The 14124-nt window shown below is 44.0% G+C and overlaps 1 protein-coding gene across 2 annotated transcripts in view; it reads left to right on the plus strand.

Moving 5' to 3' along the window:
- The window catches only part of MFSD8 (major facilitator superfamily domain containing 8), a 50745-nt gene that overhangs the window by 9696 nt on the left and 26925 nt on the right, over positions 1–14124 (plus strand). For both annotated transcript variants that reach the window (XM_068279986.1, XM_068279977.1), the window contains exons 3-4: positions 8245–8327; positions 10941–10984. In XM_068279986.1, the coding sequence (XP_068136087.1) occupies positions 8245–8327; positions 10941–10984 (127 nt within the window). The remainder of the gene's footprint in view (positions 1–8244; positions 8328–10940; positions 10985–14124) is intronic.

Raw genomic sequence — 14124 nt, forward strand, 5'->3', positions numbered from 1 at the left:
TTCTTTGTCCAGCAGGATGCTATATTGTCAGTGACAGATGTAAAAATAGGTCAAATTACCTTCTCTGACCACGCTCCGGTGATATCTATTTTATTAGGAAAGAGATCCACTGAAGGTAAACAATGGAAACTAGATGTTTCACTGTTGGATAACAGTAATTATAGACAACAAATTGCAAGTGCGATTAAAGATTTTATAGATCTGAATGAAAACTCTGTCAGTTCATGTGGTATCCTGTGGGACACCTTAAAATGTGTTATTAGAGGAACTCTAATTAGCATTAAAAGTAAAGTGAATAAAGAAAGGAACAATAAAATTAATAACCTACTAAAATCCCTACATCAAGCAGAAAGTGATCATAAAAAAAGCTCAACTATAATAACCTTAGCAAGGATGACTGAAATTAGAACAGAACTTAACGGTCTCCTGAATAACAAATGTTCATCGGAACATAGAAAATTAAAAAAACGATATACATTGGGGAAAAACAAATCGGGGAAAGTCCTGGCTGACCTCCTGAAAGATAGGGGAAGAGCCAAATTTATTCACCATATAACCGATAAAAAAGGTAAAATAATTCATGATACTAAACAGATTTCAGGGGAGTTTTCAAATTTTTACAAGGAACTCTACAATATGGACGAATCGGGCCTGCTAAATCCAAAATTTTTTTTAGACAAAATAAACCTCCCAAAGGTAAGCCTGAATGATAAAGCAGAACTAGAATCCCCGATATCTCCGGCCGAATTCTTCAGCACTGTAAGGGAGCTACCCAAAAAAAAATGCCCAGGCCCTGACGGCTTTAATGCCGAATTTTATCAATCATTTGCGGACATCTTGGCACCCCTCTTTTGTAGGCTTGTGAACGATGACAAGAACTCCGTAATTTTCTCTGATGAATCAAACCGAGCTACCATAACCCTAATCCCAAAAGGAGATAAACCGAACCCAAGTTGTGCCCAATTTCGACCTATATCCCTCATAAATTGTGACGTAAAAATTTACGCCAAAATATTAGCAAATAGATTAAATAAAATAATTAGTCATCTTTTGGGGAGTCAACAAACAGGTTTTATTAAAAATAAGCAAACTAAAGATAACATATACACTGCAATTGATCTGATTCACAGATGCGGGACCCTGCCTTCTGTTTTCAACTATTTTTCCCTGGATGAGTCAGGCTCATCTAAACCACTAGGGAGTCTGCACTTATCTGAGTTTGCCTCCTTTCTGTGTTGATTGACATACAGTGGGTTGCAAAAGTATTCGGCCCCCTTGAAGTTTTCCACATTTTGTCATATTACTGCCACAAACATGCATCAATTTTATTGGAATTCCACGTGAAAGACCAATACAAAGTGGTGTACATGTGAGAAGTGGATCGAAAATCATACATCATTCCAAACATTTTTTTTACAAATAAATTACTGCAAAGTGGGGTGTGCGTAATTATTCAGCCCCCTGAGTCAATACTTTGTAGAACCACATTTTGCTGCAATTACAGCTGCCAGTCATTTAGGGTATGTCTCTACCAGCTTTGCACGTCTAGAGACTGAAATCCTTGCCCATTCTTCTTTGCAAAACAGCTCCATCTCAGTCAGATTAGATGGACAGCGTTTGTGAACAGCAGTTTTCAGATCTTGCCACAGATTCTCGATTGGATTTAGATCTGGACTTTGACTGGGCCATTCTAACACATAGATATGTTTTGTTTTAAACCATTCCATTGATGCCCTGGCTTTATGTTTAGGGTTATTGTCCTGCTGAAAGGTGAACCTCCTCCCCAGTCTCAAGTCTTTTGCTGTCTCCAAGAGGTTTTCTTCCAAGTTTGCCCTGTATTTGGCTCCATCCATCTTCCCATCAACTCTGACCAGCTTCCCTGTCCCTGCTGAAGAGATGCACCCCCCAAGCTTGATGCTGCCACCACCATATTTGACAGTGGGGATGGTGCGTTCAGAGTGATGTGCAGTGTTAGTTTTCTGCCTCACATAGTGTTTTGCATTTTGGCCAAAAAGTTCCATTTTGGTCTCATCTGACCAGAGCACCTTCTTCCACATGGTTGCTGTGTCCCCCACATGGCTTGTGGCAAACTGCAAACGGGACTTCTTATGCTTTCTGTTAACAATGCCTTTCTTCTTGCCACTCTTCCATAAATGCCAACTTTGTACAGTGCATGACTAATAGTTGTCCTATGGACAGAGTCTCCCACCTGAGCTGTAGAACTCTGTCTGCAGCTCGTCCAGAGTCACCATGGGCCTCTTGACTGCATTTCTGATCAGCGCTCTCCTTGTTCGGCCTGTGAGTTAAGGTGGATGGCCTTGTCTTGGTAGGTGTACAGTTGTGCCATACTCCCATTTCTGAATGATCGCTTGAACAGTGCTCCGTGGGATGTTCAAGGCTTTGGAAATCTTTTTAGCCTAAGCCTGCTTTAAATTTCTCAATAACTTGATCCCTGACCTGTCTTGTGTGTTCTTTGGACTTCATGGTGTTGGTGCTCCCAATATTCTCTTAGACAACCCCTGAGGCCCTCACAGAGCAGCTGTATTTGTACTGATATTAGATTACACACGGGTGCACTCTATTTAGTCATTAGCACTCATCAGGCAATGTCTATAGGCAACTGACTGCACTAAGATCAAAGGGGGCCAAATAATTATGCACACACCACTTTGCAGTTATTTATTTGTAAAATGGAATCATGTATGATTTTCGTTCCACTTCTCATGTGTACACCACTTTGTGTTGGTCTTTCACGTGGAATTCCAATAAAATTGATTCATGTTTGTGGCAGTAATGTGACAAAATGTGGAAAACTTCAAGGGGGCCGAATACTTTTGCAACCCACTGTATAATACTGTTTATGATGTTATTTATAAGGGGCTGATCTACAACTCATAGAAAACGCCATAAGTTTCACTGGAGAACTGGAATGTTTGTTTCAAACAGTTGTGCGCAGATTTCCAGTTGCAACACGTGTGTCTTTGCCTGCTGATGGCCAACAATTGGGTACTGCGTGTGTCACGAGGAATGCAGAATCAAAACTGCATCAGAGCGTGCCTTCATGACCATGACTGGTCTGTAGTTTGCAACAGGAGTACAGAAGCATGATCACACACGCTGGAGGGCAAGGTGCAGTCATGGATCAGCATATTTGGCTATTAGCAGACTGCACTCTGAAGCCAGTTTCAGGCTGCGGATTGGTGCACCGCCAAAAACTGGCCTTTGGGGATTACCGCGTCAATACGCAGTAATCCCCTTTTGGCTGACAGCCAAACAGGAAGTGACGTTTGCTTGCCCTCACTACCTGTTTCGGAAATACAGAAGTGCACGGAAGCGTATATAAAAAAGCATATTTTGCAATTCCCTTTCCTGATCACATGCTATGTGGTTTTAGGGTGCTTTTCCTCTTGCAATCGCAAATTGCAGAGTGATTCCATTGCAATGTGATTGTGTCTTTTTAGCTACTTTTCCTCCTGCTTTCCGATGTGATTTCATGCATTTTTAACTTTCTGTGTGTGAGTTTGTGATTTTTATTTTTTTAATTATTTTTTTTTATTATTATTTATTTAATGTATTCTTTTGACTAGAAAAGATGCATATTTCTTTTAGTCAGTGCTGCGTAATATGTTGGTGCTTTATAAATACAATAAATAAATAAAATAAAATAGTGTGCAAAAGATCTGATTGGACTAGAGGAAAAAAAGCTATTGAGCTCATTGATTTGAATTCTATGCTGTAATGATGCTTTTCTTTGTACCGTATTTTTTGGACCATTGGACACTCCTGATCATAAGATGCAACTATGGTTGGACAACAAAAACCAGGGTAAAAAATATTGAAAACAAGTTGCGTCCATGGTGCAGGAGCATCTTGTGGATTGTCTTCTCGCAAATTATGTTCCCCTTGCAGCTTTTGTGTCCCCCTCTGTCCCTCCTGTGTCCCCTTGTGTCCTCATCTGTCCTTATTATTTTTTATTGGATTTATAAAACGCCAACATATTACCCAGCGCTGGACATTAGTTAAGGTTACAGACAATATTTAGGGGTGACATACAACAATAAGACTATACAGGAGCACATGCAAACCAGATCATGCAGCACAATGTGAGTACAAGGTAATGCTTAGTAAGTCACTGGATGGGAGCATGGAGATTAGGCCAGTTGAGTTCACTCAGATCCATAGGATGGGTGTACGGAAATGTAGGTACTTGAACAGGTAGGAGACACGAGGAGGAGGACCCTGCCGAAGGCTTTAAATCTTGAGGGAGAGGTAGGGACACAAAAAGTAGGGGACCACAGTTCAGCTGCAGTTTTAGAGCACCAGTGGGGGGGGGATAGGCCAGAGTGAAAAGTTGTGTTTTGAGGGCTTTTTTGAAGATGTTGAAGTAAGGTCCAACCATAATTGGGGGAGGTAGGGAGTTCCATAGTGTTGGAGCAGCTCTTGAGAAGTCCTAACAATAGTGCATGGGACTGGGTTATGCGGGGGGCAGTCAGGCTAAGTTCATTGGAGGAGCAGAGTGAGTGGCTAGGTGTGTACCTCCTGAGTAAGATTGGAAAGGTAAGTTGGGCTGGTTTTGTGGACAGATTTGTAGGCCAGACACAGTATCTTGAACCTGATTCTGGACTGAATAGAAAGCCAGTGGAGGGATTCCCAGAGGGGAGCTGCCGTGGTGGAGTGATGGGAGGGGTGGATAATTATGGCTGCCACATTCACGATGGACTGCAGTGGGGCAATTCAGGTCATAGGGAGACCAGACAGAAGGGCATTGCACTAGTCAATGCGGAAAATTATGAGGGCATGGATGAGAAGTTTGGTGGTGACAGAGGTCAGGAAAGGACAGATCTTGCGGAGGTGGAAGTAGGAGGACTTTGTCAGGTTTTGGATGTGGGGGGGTTAAAAAGAGTGCTGAGTCCAGGGTGACACACAGATAGCGAGCTTGAGAGGTAGGGCAAATGGTAGTGTGGTTAACAGTGACATTCACATCTGGGAGATTCAGGGATGGCCAGGGTGGGAAGAACATAAATTCCGTCTTGTCCAGGTTTAGTTTCAGGTACCTAGCGGACATCCATAACTAGAGTTGCTCAAATCCAAATTTGGGAGATACCCGGATAGTTCTATCCGGATATCTCCCAGTAAACCTGGGTGGGGGGGGGGGTCAATCTTACCTGTATGACGTCTTCTTCGGTCCGTCCCTGGCGCCTCCCATGATGCGTTCCATGCGCCGGTCACGTGACTACAAACACTTCCTCCTTCAACCCGGAAGGAGGGAGTGTTTGTAGTTGCGTGACCGCCACTTGGAGCGCATCGTGGGAGGTGCCAGGGACGGACCGAAGAAGACGTCCTACAGGTAAGATTGACCCACCCAGCCTGCACAGGTTTACTGGGAGATATCCGGATAGAACTATCCGGGTATCTCTCGAATTCGGATTTGAGCCTGCCTGTCCATAACATACCCGTGTCCTCCTCTGTCCCTCCTGTGTCCCCTTGTGTACTCTTCTTCCCCCCCCCCCCCTTCTGTCCCTCCTGTTTCATTCTCTGTCTCCCTGTGTCCTCTTCTGCTCTCCTATGTTGTCCTCTGTTCCCTCCGTGCCGTCTTCTGTCCCTCCTATGTTGTCCTCTGTCCTACAGTGTCCTCTGACGTTCCATCAGAAATGCAGGTTGACTTGTGAGAGCTTAACAGTGGACACTAGTATTAGGAGTGTGGGCTCCTGCCTTTTGCCACCCAGCCGTCCCATCCATTCCTGTGCTCCAAGCACCATGCCGCGGCTCTAATAGTTATCCTGCAGCCGTACAGCCAATCAGCTGAAGGAACTAGAGACGCTAATCACCACTGCTCTGTATGCTGACAGTAGCCGATGGTCTTGCAGGTGGGACCATGGCTCTGTCATTGGGGCCAGTCGCTGCTCTTCCTCTGCAGAGTGGTAAGTAACGCTCTGCACTGCTCCTGCTGCCTTTTCTGCCCTTGCAAAGTAGTTGTGTTCATGAGTTTAAGTTTTCCTCCAGAAGGTGTTTTTATAGTTCATATTGGGCTCTATTCTCAATGATTTTTCGCATGGGGAAATGCACTTGCGGTAAATTACCGACTGAAAAAAACCATCTTGACATTCACAAATGTTTACGCATGAAATTTACTGCATGCGTAAAATTTTACGCATTAATTACCCGCATGCGTAAAAATGCGGTAAAAGTTCGCAAAAGACGGTAGTTTCCGCAAAAAAAAAAATCAAAATTCACAAAAAAAAGATGCGCCTTATTTCTGACTTAACTACCGAATTTTTATCACCTACTAGTACTTGGTGATATATTTCGCTTCCCATTGACTTAAATGGAGTCTGGAGCCATGAGTGCTGTGTTTGCTGGACTTTAATTTTTTTTATTTATTTTTTTGGACAAGTGTCTTTATGCAACTTTTTTTTTCCCGCATGGTTTCCGCATGTTTCCCAAATGTTTTTACGCATTGTTCCTGTATGCGGGAAACATGCGGAACATTTTTAGTGAGTGTGGAAAAAATGCAGAATTTATCACATGCGGTAATGTTGCAGTAAAAAATCTCTTACCGCATGTGTGATTGAGAATAGGGCCCATTGTGTTTGTAGAGAAAAGTAACTTCTTCCATGGAGAGCCCAGCCATTTTGTTCCTCAAGTTTAAGTTGAAAATGTCTTTGGCTCTCTTAACCAAGCAACTTTTTCTCTAGTTATCTCTCCAACTCCAAGGCGGTAAACAATGAAAAGGGGCGAAGCACACCAAGTTCTCTTTAATAAGGCAGGCCTCTTGCACACTGCAAGCAATTCAGATTCAGATTCCGCTTTTTAATCAGTTTTTACCTCCGATTCAGATTCAGATTTGCAGTGTGCAAGGAGCAAACTGCAAATCTGAATCTGAATCGGAAGTAAAAACAGATTAAAAAGCGGAATCTGAATCTGAATTGCTTGCAGTGTGCAAGAGGCCTTAAAGAAACCTATTCAAAACAGCACAAAAATGGTTTAGGGCAAGCCCTGCCCATTTTCAAGCTAACAGAAAGCATGGCATAAAAAAAATAATAATAATAAACAGGAAGTGACATTGCAAACAGGAAATTAATGACTCATGAAATGCAGGCCTTTTTTAAACTTGCAATTGTGCGTTGCGTTTCACTGTTTTACTGCAGGGTAACACAACAGCAAGGCAATGGGGCCTTTTATAGTTACCGCGTTGTGTCTAAAGTGTTTTTAACGCCTCAATCGTGACGCACACCCTGCAGCGCGTTACTGCAAACACTGTGCTTAACACCTGGTGCTTGGAGTAATGGAAGTCAGTGAGCGATGAAGTAAGTGTGAACAATGTAGCATGGTGCATCAATACATGCATGTGCAAATTGGCAGAAATCCTGATGCTGTACTTTCTGTCTAGCTGGGAGTACATCACTGGGCGGGGCGCTATGCATATGACCCTGTTGTCCCACTCTGCTGCAGGGTCATATGTTTGTCATTTTTTGTGTTGCAGTGGGATGTGGCAGGAGCATCGCATCCCCACAGCAACACTTAAATTCAGGAGTAAAATCCTCCTTAAAGTGTACCAGAGCTTAAACATTGAAAAGATTTTATATATACCTGGGGCTTCCTCCAGCCCCATCCATCTGGATCGCTCCCACGCCGCCGTCTTCCGCTCCCTGCAGCTTAAGAAACCGGGTCCCATCACTTACGTCAGTCGAAGCCAGTCTAACGTAAGAGAAGTGCGCTGTTTGCGTATCTCTCCAGCGGAGGACAGCGGCGTGGGAGCGATCCAGGTGGATGGGGCTGGAGGAAGCCCCAGGTTTGTATTAAATCTTTTTAATGTTTCATCTTTGAGTCCCTTTAAACGCCTGATCCAATTCACTATTTCTCCTAAGTGATATTTCACATTTTATCAATAAAATGACTTTTCAGCCACCAGCAAGCAAAAAAATACTCACAATAATTTTGACAGTACTTTTTAACCTACTTTTTGGTACTTTTTTTTTAGCTGCAGAGTGCTGAAAAGTCATTTTACACAGTATTATCTCCTAGGAGAAAATGTAGGAGTAAAAGTGAATTAGCTCAGGTCGTGTGTGTGTGTGATTTATTTATTTTTTTAGTTCTGTTATGGACATTATGCATACATTTTAATAGTCTTGTTTGTTGATCTCAGAGTATTTGTTGCCTTTTTTTATTTACTTACTTTATTTAACTTTTTCACTAAATATCTTAATACACAAATTAAATAAAATATTTGTGTTTTTGTTTTAGGATTGTGGAAACTCAAGAGCACAACAAAAGCAGATGGTGGTCCATCCGCGTTATGTACCTCACTATGTTTCTCAGCAGCGTAGGTAAGTTCTTAGGGTTCATTTCCTGGCGGGGGGCGGGCTTATGATCCCATTCATTGAATGCCCTGAAATGCAGCAAACCATGCGCGGCAATTCACCGTTGAATGGAATGGAAACTGCAGTCTATGCTGTCCCTGCGATCACGTTTCCATAAGCATGCATGAAAGCGCGCTATATGGAAACGAGCCCTTACTCACAAGAAATTACCTGATAGAGACATTAGACCAGCATTGGGCAAACTACGGCCCGCATGCCGGTAAAGGCCCGCGTGTGCTGTTGAGGATCAACCAATCTGAAAACAGTCTGTATGTATGTTAGATTATTTTGGCTCTATACAATTAACAAGCTGACACATTATTGCATTCTAGCGGTTCTGGAGGTGTGGCTAGCTTACAGGGACAACAAATGGATGGTTTGAATATTCACCAGTGATGTACTGTGGGACACCTCAAATCTCACTCCAACCTGAATAAACGCAAATACCTTTAGTTTTAAGATGGTAAAATTCTTTCAGGTGATGTGCATAGCATAGCTGGCAACAGCGGATGTAACCATATGACACCCACGGTATTCTAGAGAACAAACTACTTTTGCCAACAGTAGAAACCATGTACAGTACCTAAATAAGGATGTGGAACTTGTAGTTTGCATGACGTAGGTGGTGATGGATTGTAAGACTTCAACTGTCCTAAAGGAGCTGCAGGCAAGCACAGCTACACAAAATGTTTTGTTGAACTTAGTAAGTTCAGCTCCAAAGACGTTATCCATATGAATTTCAGAATTTAGTCCAGTTTGGGGTTTAGTTGGGCTTTAACACATTTCCTTGAAGCAAGCGCCTCTTCTTATGCACATCTGCTATAAACGTCAGCACCTTTAGCAAGCAACCTTGTGCCAAGGTTTTATAGTATGGTAAATGCCAACTAAAAGCAAAGAACTCTCATTTCATCAGAGCTAAGTGGTACTTGGCTTGAAAAAGTTCACAATGTATAATGATCAAATAGTGAAAAAGTCCACTTATGAATAAAATAAATTCTTGCCAGAGTGCGTCGCTAGTACTGTATTGCGTCTATAGCACTGTGTATCACTTGGAAATAATATCAATGACTATAGAGCAAGTATTTATTCTACATGACATTATGACTGCATTCTTCAACCTAAAGTGATTCTATAGTACATTTTCCAAGTTTTTTTCTTACATACACTTGTGAGCAAGATAAGAATAACCTAAGTATCCTTATTAACCTCCTTAGTGGTAATCCCGCGTCAGGCTCGGGACGGAAATCCGCTGCTCAGAGCAGTAATCCCGTGCCTGAGGGAGTTATATGCAGGAGCTGCTGCAGATCTCTCTGTGGCATGTTTTTGTTTTCTTGTTTTTAGGATCTAAAAGCTTGTGAAAACATTGCACGGCTTTTAGACCCTAAATCTGGAAATAATCATAACACCAGGGAGGTCTCCCTGTATCATTTATAACTGTATACAGGTAGTCCCCAATTTATGAACACCGACTTACCAAAACCCCATCGCTACGAACGGCCTGTGAATTTGATTCTGTGGAAACAAGTCAAAAAGACCTTGTTTTGAGAAATTGATTTAAAAAAATTGTACGAAAAATTGTTTTTTAAACTGGTAAAATGACGTTTTGATGCAGTACACTGAGGGCACTGGGGAACAGTGGTGACACAGTGGGGGGGACAGAGGGAGACAAGAGGTGACACAGTGGGGGGGACAGAATGGGACTCTGAAGGCACAGGGGAAAACAGTTGACATAGAGGGGGACACTGGAGGCACATGGGGCATAGAGGAAGTACAGAGGAAGTACAGAGGACAGAGACGGCACAGTGTTTTGACTTATGGACAGATTCAGGTTTAGAATGACCCTACAGTTGCTATCTCATTCGTTAACCGGGACTACCTGTATGTACATGGGCACCTATCTATGCTAATTTCATAGTTCTGCCTTACAATTCCTCTTATCTGATTGAAAACCATAGGCTGTCTACTTGCCTGCAACTTTGATATCAAGCACACAAAAAAAAAAGCTCCTGCCCTTTCAACTTTACCATAATGCTGAGTTCCCACTTTAGCCAGACCTCCCCAATGGCCGGTGGAAGTGAACAGTGTGCTGCCTGTTCTGATGGTCCGGCTGGTGCCTGGAGCAAATGTGATTTCACCATAGGTTGTATGGGAAACGTATTTGTTCTCTGAGAAAACTCAAAGACCGCAGAAGAGTGCATTATGCTTAGCACAACAGATACGTTGCAGATTTAGTGTGAACGAGTCCTATTTATAAAATAGGATCCTTTCACTGTCAGTTTTCCACTGCAGCTAAACGGACAAAATAATGTCCATTTTCGGCAATAGTGGGAACCGAGCCTAAGGAGAGTCTTAAACCGAGGAATAGAAATTGAAGAACTATGTGCCTGAAATGAGCACATACATATGTACTGTCCTGCAGGTGTCAGGGTAACATAAATGCACACTAATATTACTGATAATCCTCCTCCCCCCCCCCCCCCCCCCCCCAATTTACATGAAGTGATTTTTATGCATTTATGTCCTTTTTTCTTTATAGTAATATTTTGTATTTACCGTACATCATAAATTATTGTTCTTCAGGGTTTTCTATTGTGGTGACCTCTATCTGGCCATATCTTCAGAGGGTGAGTTTGTTTTTATTTATTATTTTGCATATCTTTTCATGCTTTCTAGAATGACCCTTCTGACTGTATAAACACTACAGATGGGTCTTTATGTATATTGTTGTGTTTATCAGGGTTTTTTTTTGTTTTTGTTTTTACAAATATAAGTCTTTAATTGCATAATACATGTCATGATGAACAGGAGATTATATTGGGGGGGGGGGGGGGGAGGGGGTTGTGGCACAGCTAAGCTAAGCTAGTTGGAAAGAGGTAAAACAAGTTCCCAGATACCACCTTTTACACTGGCAGATTCAGGTGGCAGACTTTTTTTTTATCAATTCAGCTGTCATCGCACTATAGTTGTTTTATTGTAGCACATGTGTAATTAAAGGGAACCTGCAGCAGAAATATATGGAGGCTGCCATATTTATTTCCTTTTAAACAATACCAGTTGCCTGGCAGACCTGCTGATCTATTTGCATGCAGTAGTGGCTCAATTACACCAGAAAAAAAGCCTGCAGCTGATCTTCTCAGATCTGCTGCATGCTTGTTCAGGGTTTATGGCTAAAAATATTAGAGGCAGAGGATCAGCAGGACAGCCAGGCAACTGGTGTTGCTTAACCACCCTGGCATTCTATTAAGATCGCCAGGGCGGCTGCGGGAGGGTTTTTTTTAAATAAAAAAAAAACTTTCATGCAGCCAACTTTCAGTTGGCTGCATGAAAGCCCACTAGAGGGCGCTCCGGAGGCGATCTTCTGATCGCCTCCGGCGGCCAAAAGTAACACGGAAGGCCGCAATGAGCGGCCTTCCGTGTTTTGCTTACTTCGTCGCCATGGCGACGAGCGGAGTGACGTCATGGACGTCAGCCGACGTCCTGACGTCAGCCGCCTCCGATCCAGCCCTTAGCGCTCGCCAGAACTATTTGTTCCGGCTGCGCAGGGCTCAGGCGGCTGGGGGGACCCTCTTTCGCCGCTGCTCGCGGCGGATCGCCGCTGCTCGCGGCGGATCGCCGCAGAGGGGCGGCGATCGGGCAGCACACGCGGCTGGCAAAGTGCCGGCTGCGTGTGCTGCTCTTTATTTCATCAAAATCAGCCCAGCAGGGCCTGAGCGGCACCCTCTGGCGGTAATGGACGAGCTGAGCTCGTCCATACCGCTAAGGTGGTTAAGGCTACTTTCCCATACGTTGTTCATAGGGTGCAGTTTCTGGGTTGTAGATATGGCAGAGAGACTTCAAGACACCTATTGTTGTTTGTTTGTTTTTTTGTTTTGTTTTTTTGTTGTTGTTTTTTTGTAGGGGAGATTTCGCTGGATCAGGCCATTTGGGTGTGGGGATCGACTGGTGACTTATAGTCTCCTGTGTTCATTAACGGTAATCAGGAGCCTAAGCGGTGGGTCGGGTGCCAGATGCAGCTAGTAGCTGATTGGCCTCAACATAGGAAATAATGGTCATTTGGGCCTAGGGTTAGGAAGTTCATTCTAGGCACTGAGGGAAGGGGGGTTATAAATTAGGTGGGGGTGTCTCTTTTAGACACTCAGAGGGGGGGGGGGGGTGTTAGGTTTAGACATTAGGAGGGATCATTTTTGCCACTTAGAGTGGGGTAAGTTTAGGCATTAGGTGGGGGGTGTCTTTTTAGGCGCTAGGAGGATAGGGTTCAAGGGAGACTGGGTGCCAAGCAGTGTTGGGCGAACAGTGTTCGCCACTGTTCGGGTTCTGCAGAACATCACCCTGTTCGGGTGATGTTCGAGTTCGGCCGAACACCTTATGGTGTTCGGCCAAACTGTTCGGCCATATGGCCGAACTAAGAGCGCATGGCCGAACGTTACCCGAACGTTCGGCTAGCGCTGTGATTGGCCGAACGGGTCACGTGTAGTGTTGGGAGAACATCTAGATGTTCGGGTTCGGGCCGAACATGGCCGCGATGTTCGGGTGTTCGAGCCGAACTCCGAACATAATGGAAGTCAATGGGGACCCGAACTTTTGTGCTTTGTAAAGCCTCCTTACATGCTACATACCCCAAATTTACAGGGTATGTGCACCTTGGGAGTGGGTACAAGAGGAAAAAATTTTTTAGCAAAAAGAGCTTATAGTTTTTGAGAAAATCGATTTTAAAGTTTCAAAGGGAAAACTGTCTTTTAAATGCGGGAAATGTCTGTTTTCTTTGCACAGGTAACATGCTTTTTGTCGGCATGCAGTCATAAATGTAATACATATAAGAGGTTCCAGGAAAAGGGACCGGTAACGCTAACCCAGCAGCAGCACACGTGATGGAACAGGAGGAGGGTGGCGCAGGAGGAGAAGGCCACGCTTTGAGACACAACAACCCAGGCCTTGCATGAGGACAAGAAGCGTGCGGATAGCAATTTGCATTTGCAGTCATAAATGTAATACAGATGAGAGGTTCAATAAACAGGGACCGGAAACGCTAACCCATTACAGATGTTCATTGTTCATGTTACTTGGTTGGGGTCCGGGAGTGTTGCGTAGTCGTTTCCAATCCAGGATTGATTCATTTTAATTTGAGTCAGACGGTCTGCATTTTCTGTGGAGAGGCGGATACGCCGCCGATCTGTGACGATTCCTCCGGCAGCACTGAAACAGCGTTCCGACATAACGCTGGCTGCCGGGCAAGCCAGCACCTCTATTGCGTACATTGCCAGTTTGTGCCAGGTGTCTAGCTTCGATACCCAATAGTTGAAGGGTGCAGATGGATTGTTCAACACAGTTACGCCATCTGACATGTAGTCCTTGACCATCTTCTCCAGGCGATTGGTGTTGGAGGTGGATCTGCACGCTTGCTGTTCTGTGTGCTGCTGCATGGGTGTCAGAAAATTTTCCCACTCCAAGGACACTGCCGATACCATTCCCTTTTGGGCACTAGCTGCGGCTTGTGTTGTTTGCTGCCCTCCTCGTCGTCCTGGGTTTGCGGAAGTCAGTCTGTCGGCGTACAACTGGCTAGAGGAGGGGGAGGATGTCAATCTCCTCTCTAAAGTCTCCACAAGGGCCTGCTGGTATTCTTCCATTTTGACCTGTCTGACTCTTTCTTCAAGCAGTTTTGGAACATTGTGTTTGTACCGTGGATCCAGAAGGGTATAAACCCAGTAATTGGTGTTGTCCAGAATGCGCACAATGCGTGGGTCGCGTTCAATGCAGTCCTAGGCCG

The sequence above is a fragment of the Hyperolius riggenbachi genome, chromosome 1 (genome assembly GCF_040937935.1).
Source record: "Hyperolius riggenbachi isolate aHypRig1 chromosome 1, aHypRig1.pri, whole genome shotgun sequence".
In the NCBI taxonomy this organism is placed as follows: domain Eukaryota; kingdom Metazoa; phylum Chordata; class Amphibia; order Anura; family Hyperoliidae; genus Hyperolius; species Hyperolius riggenbachi.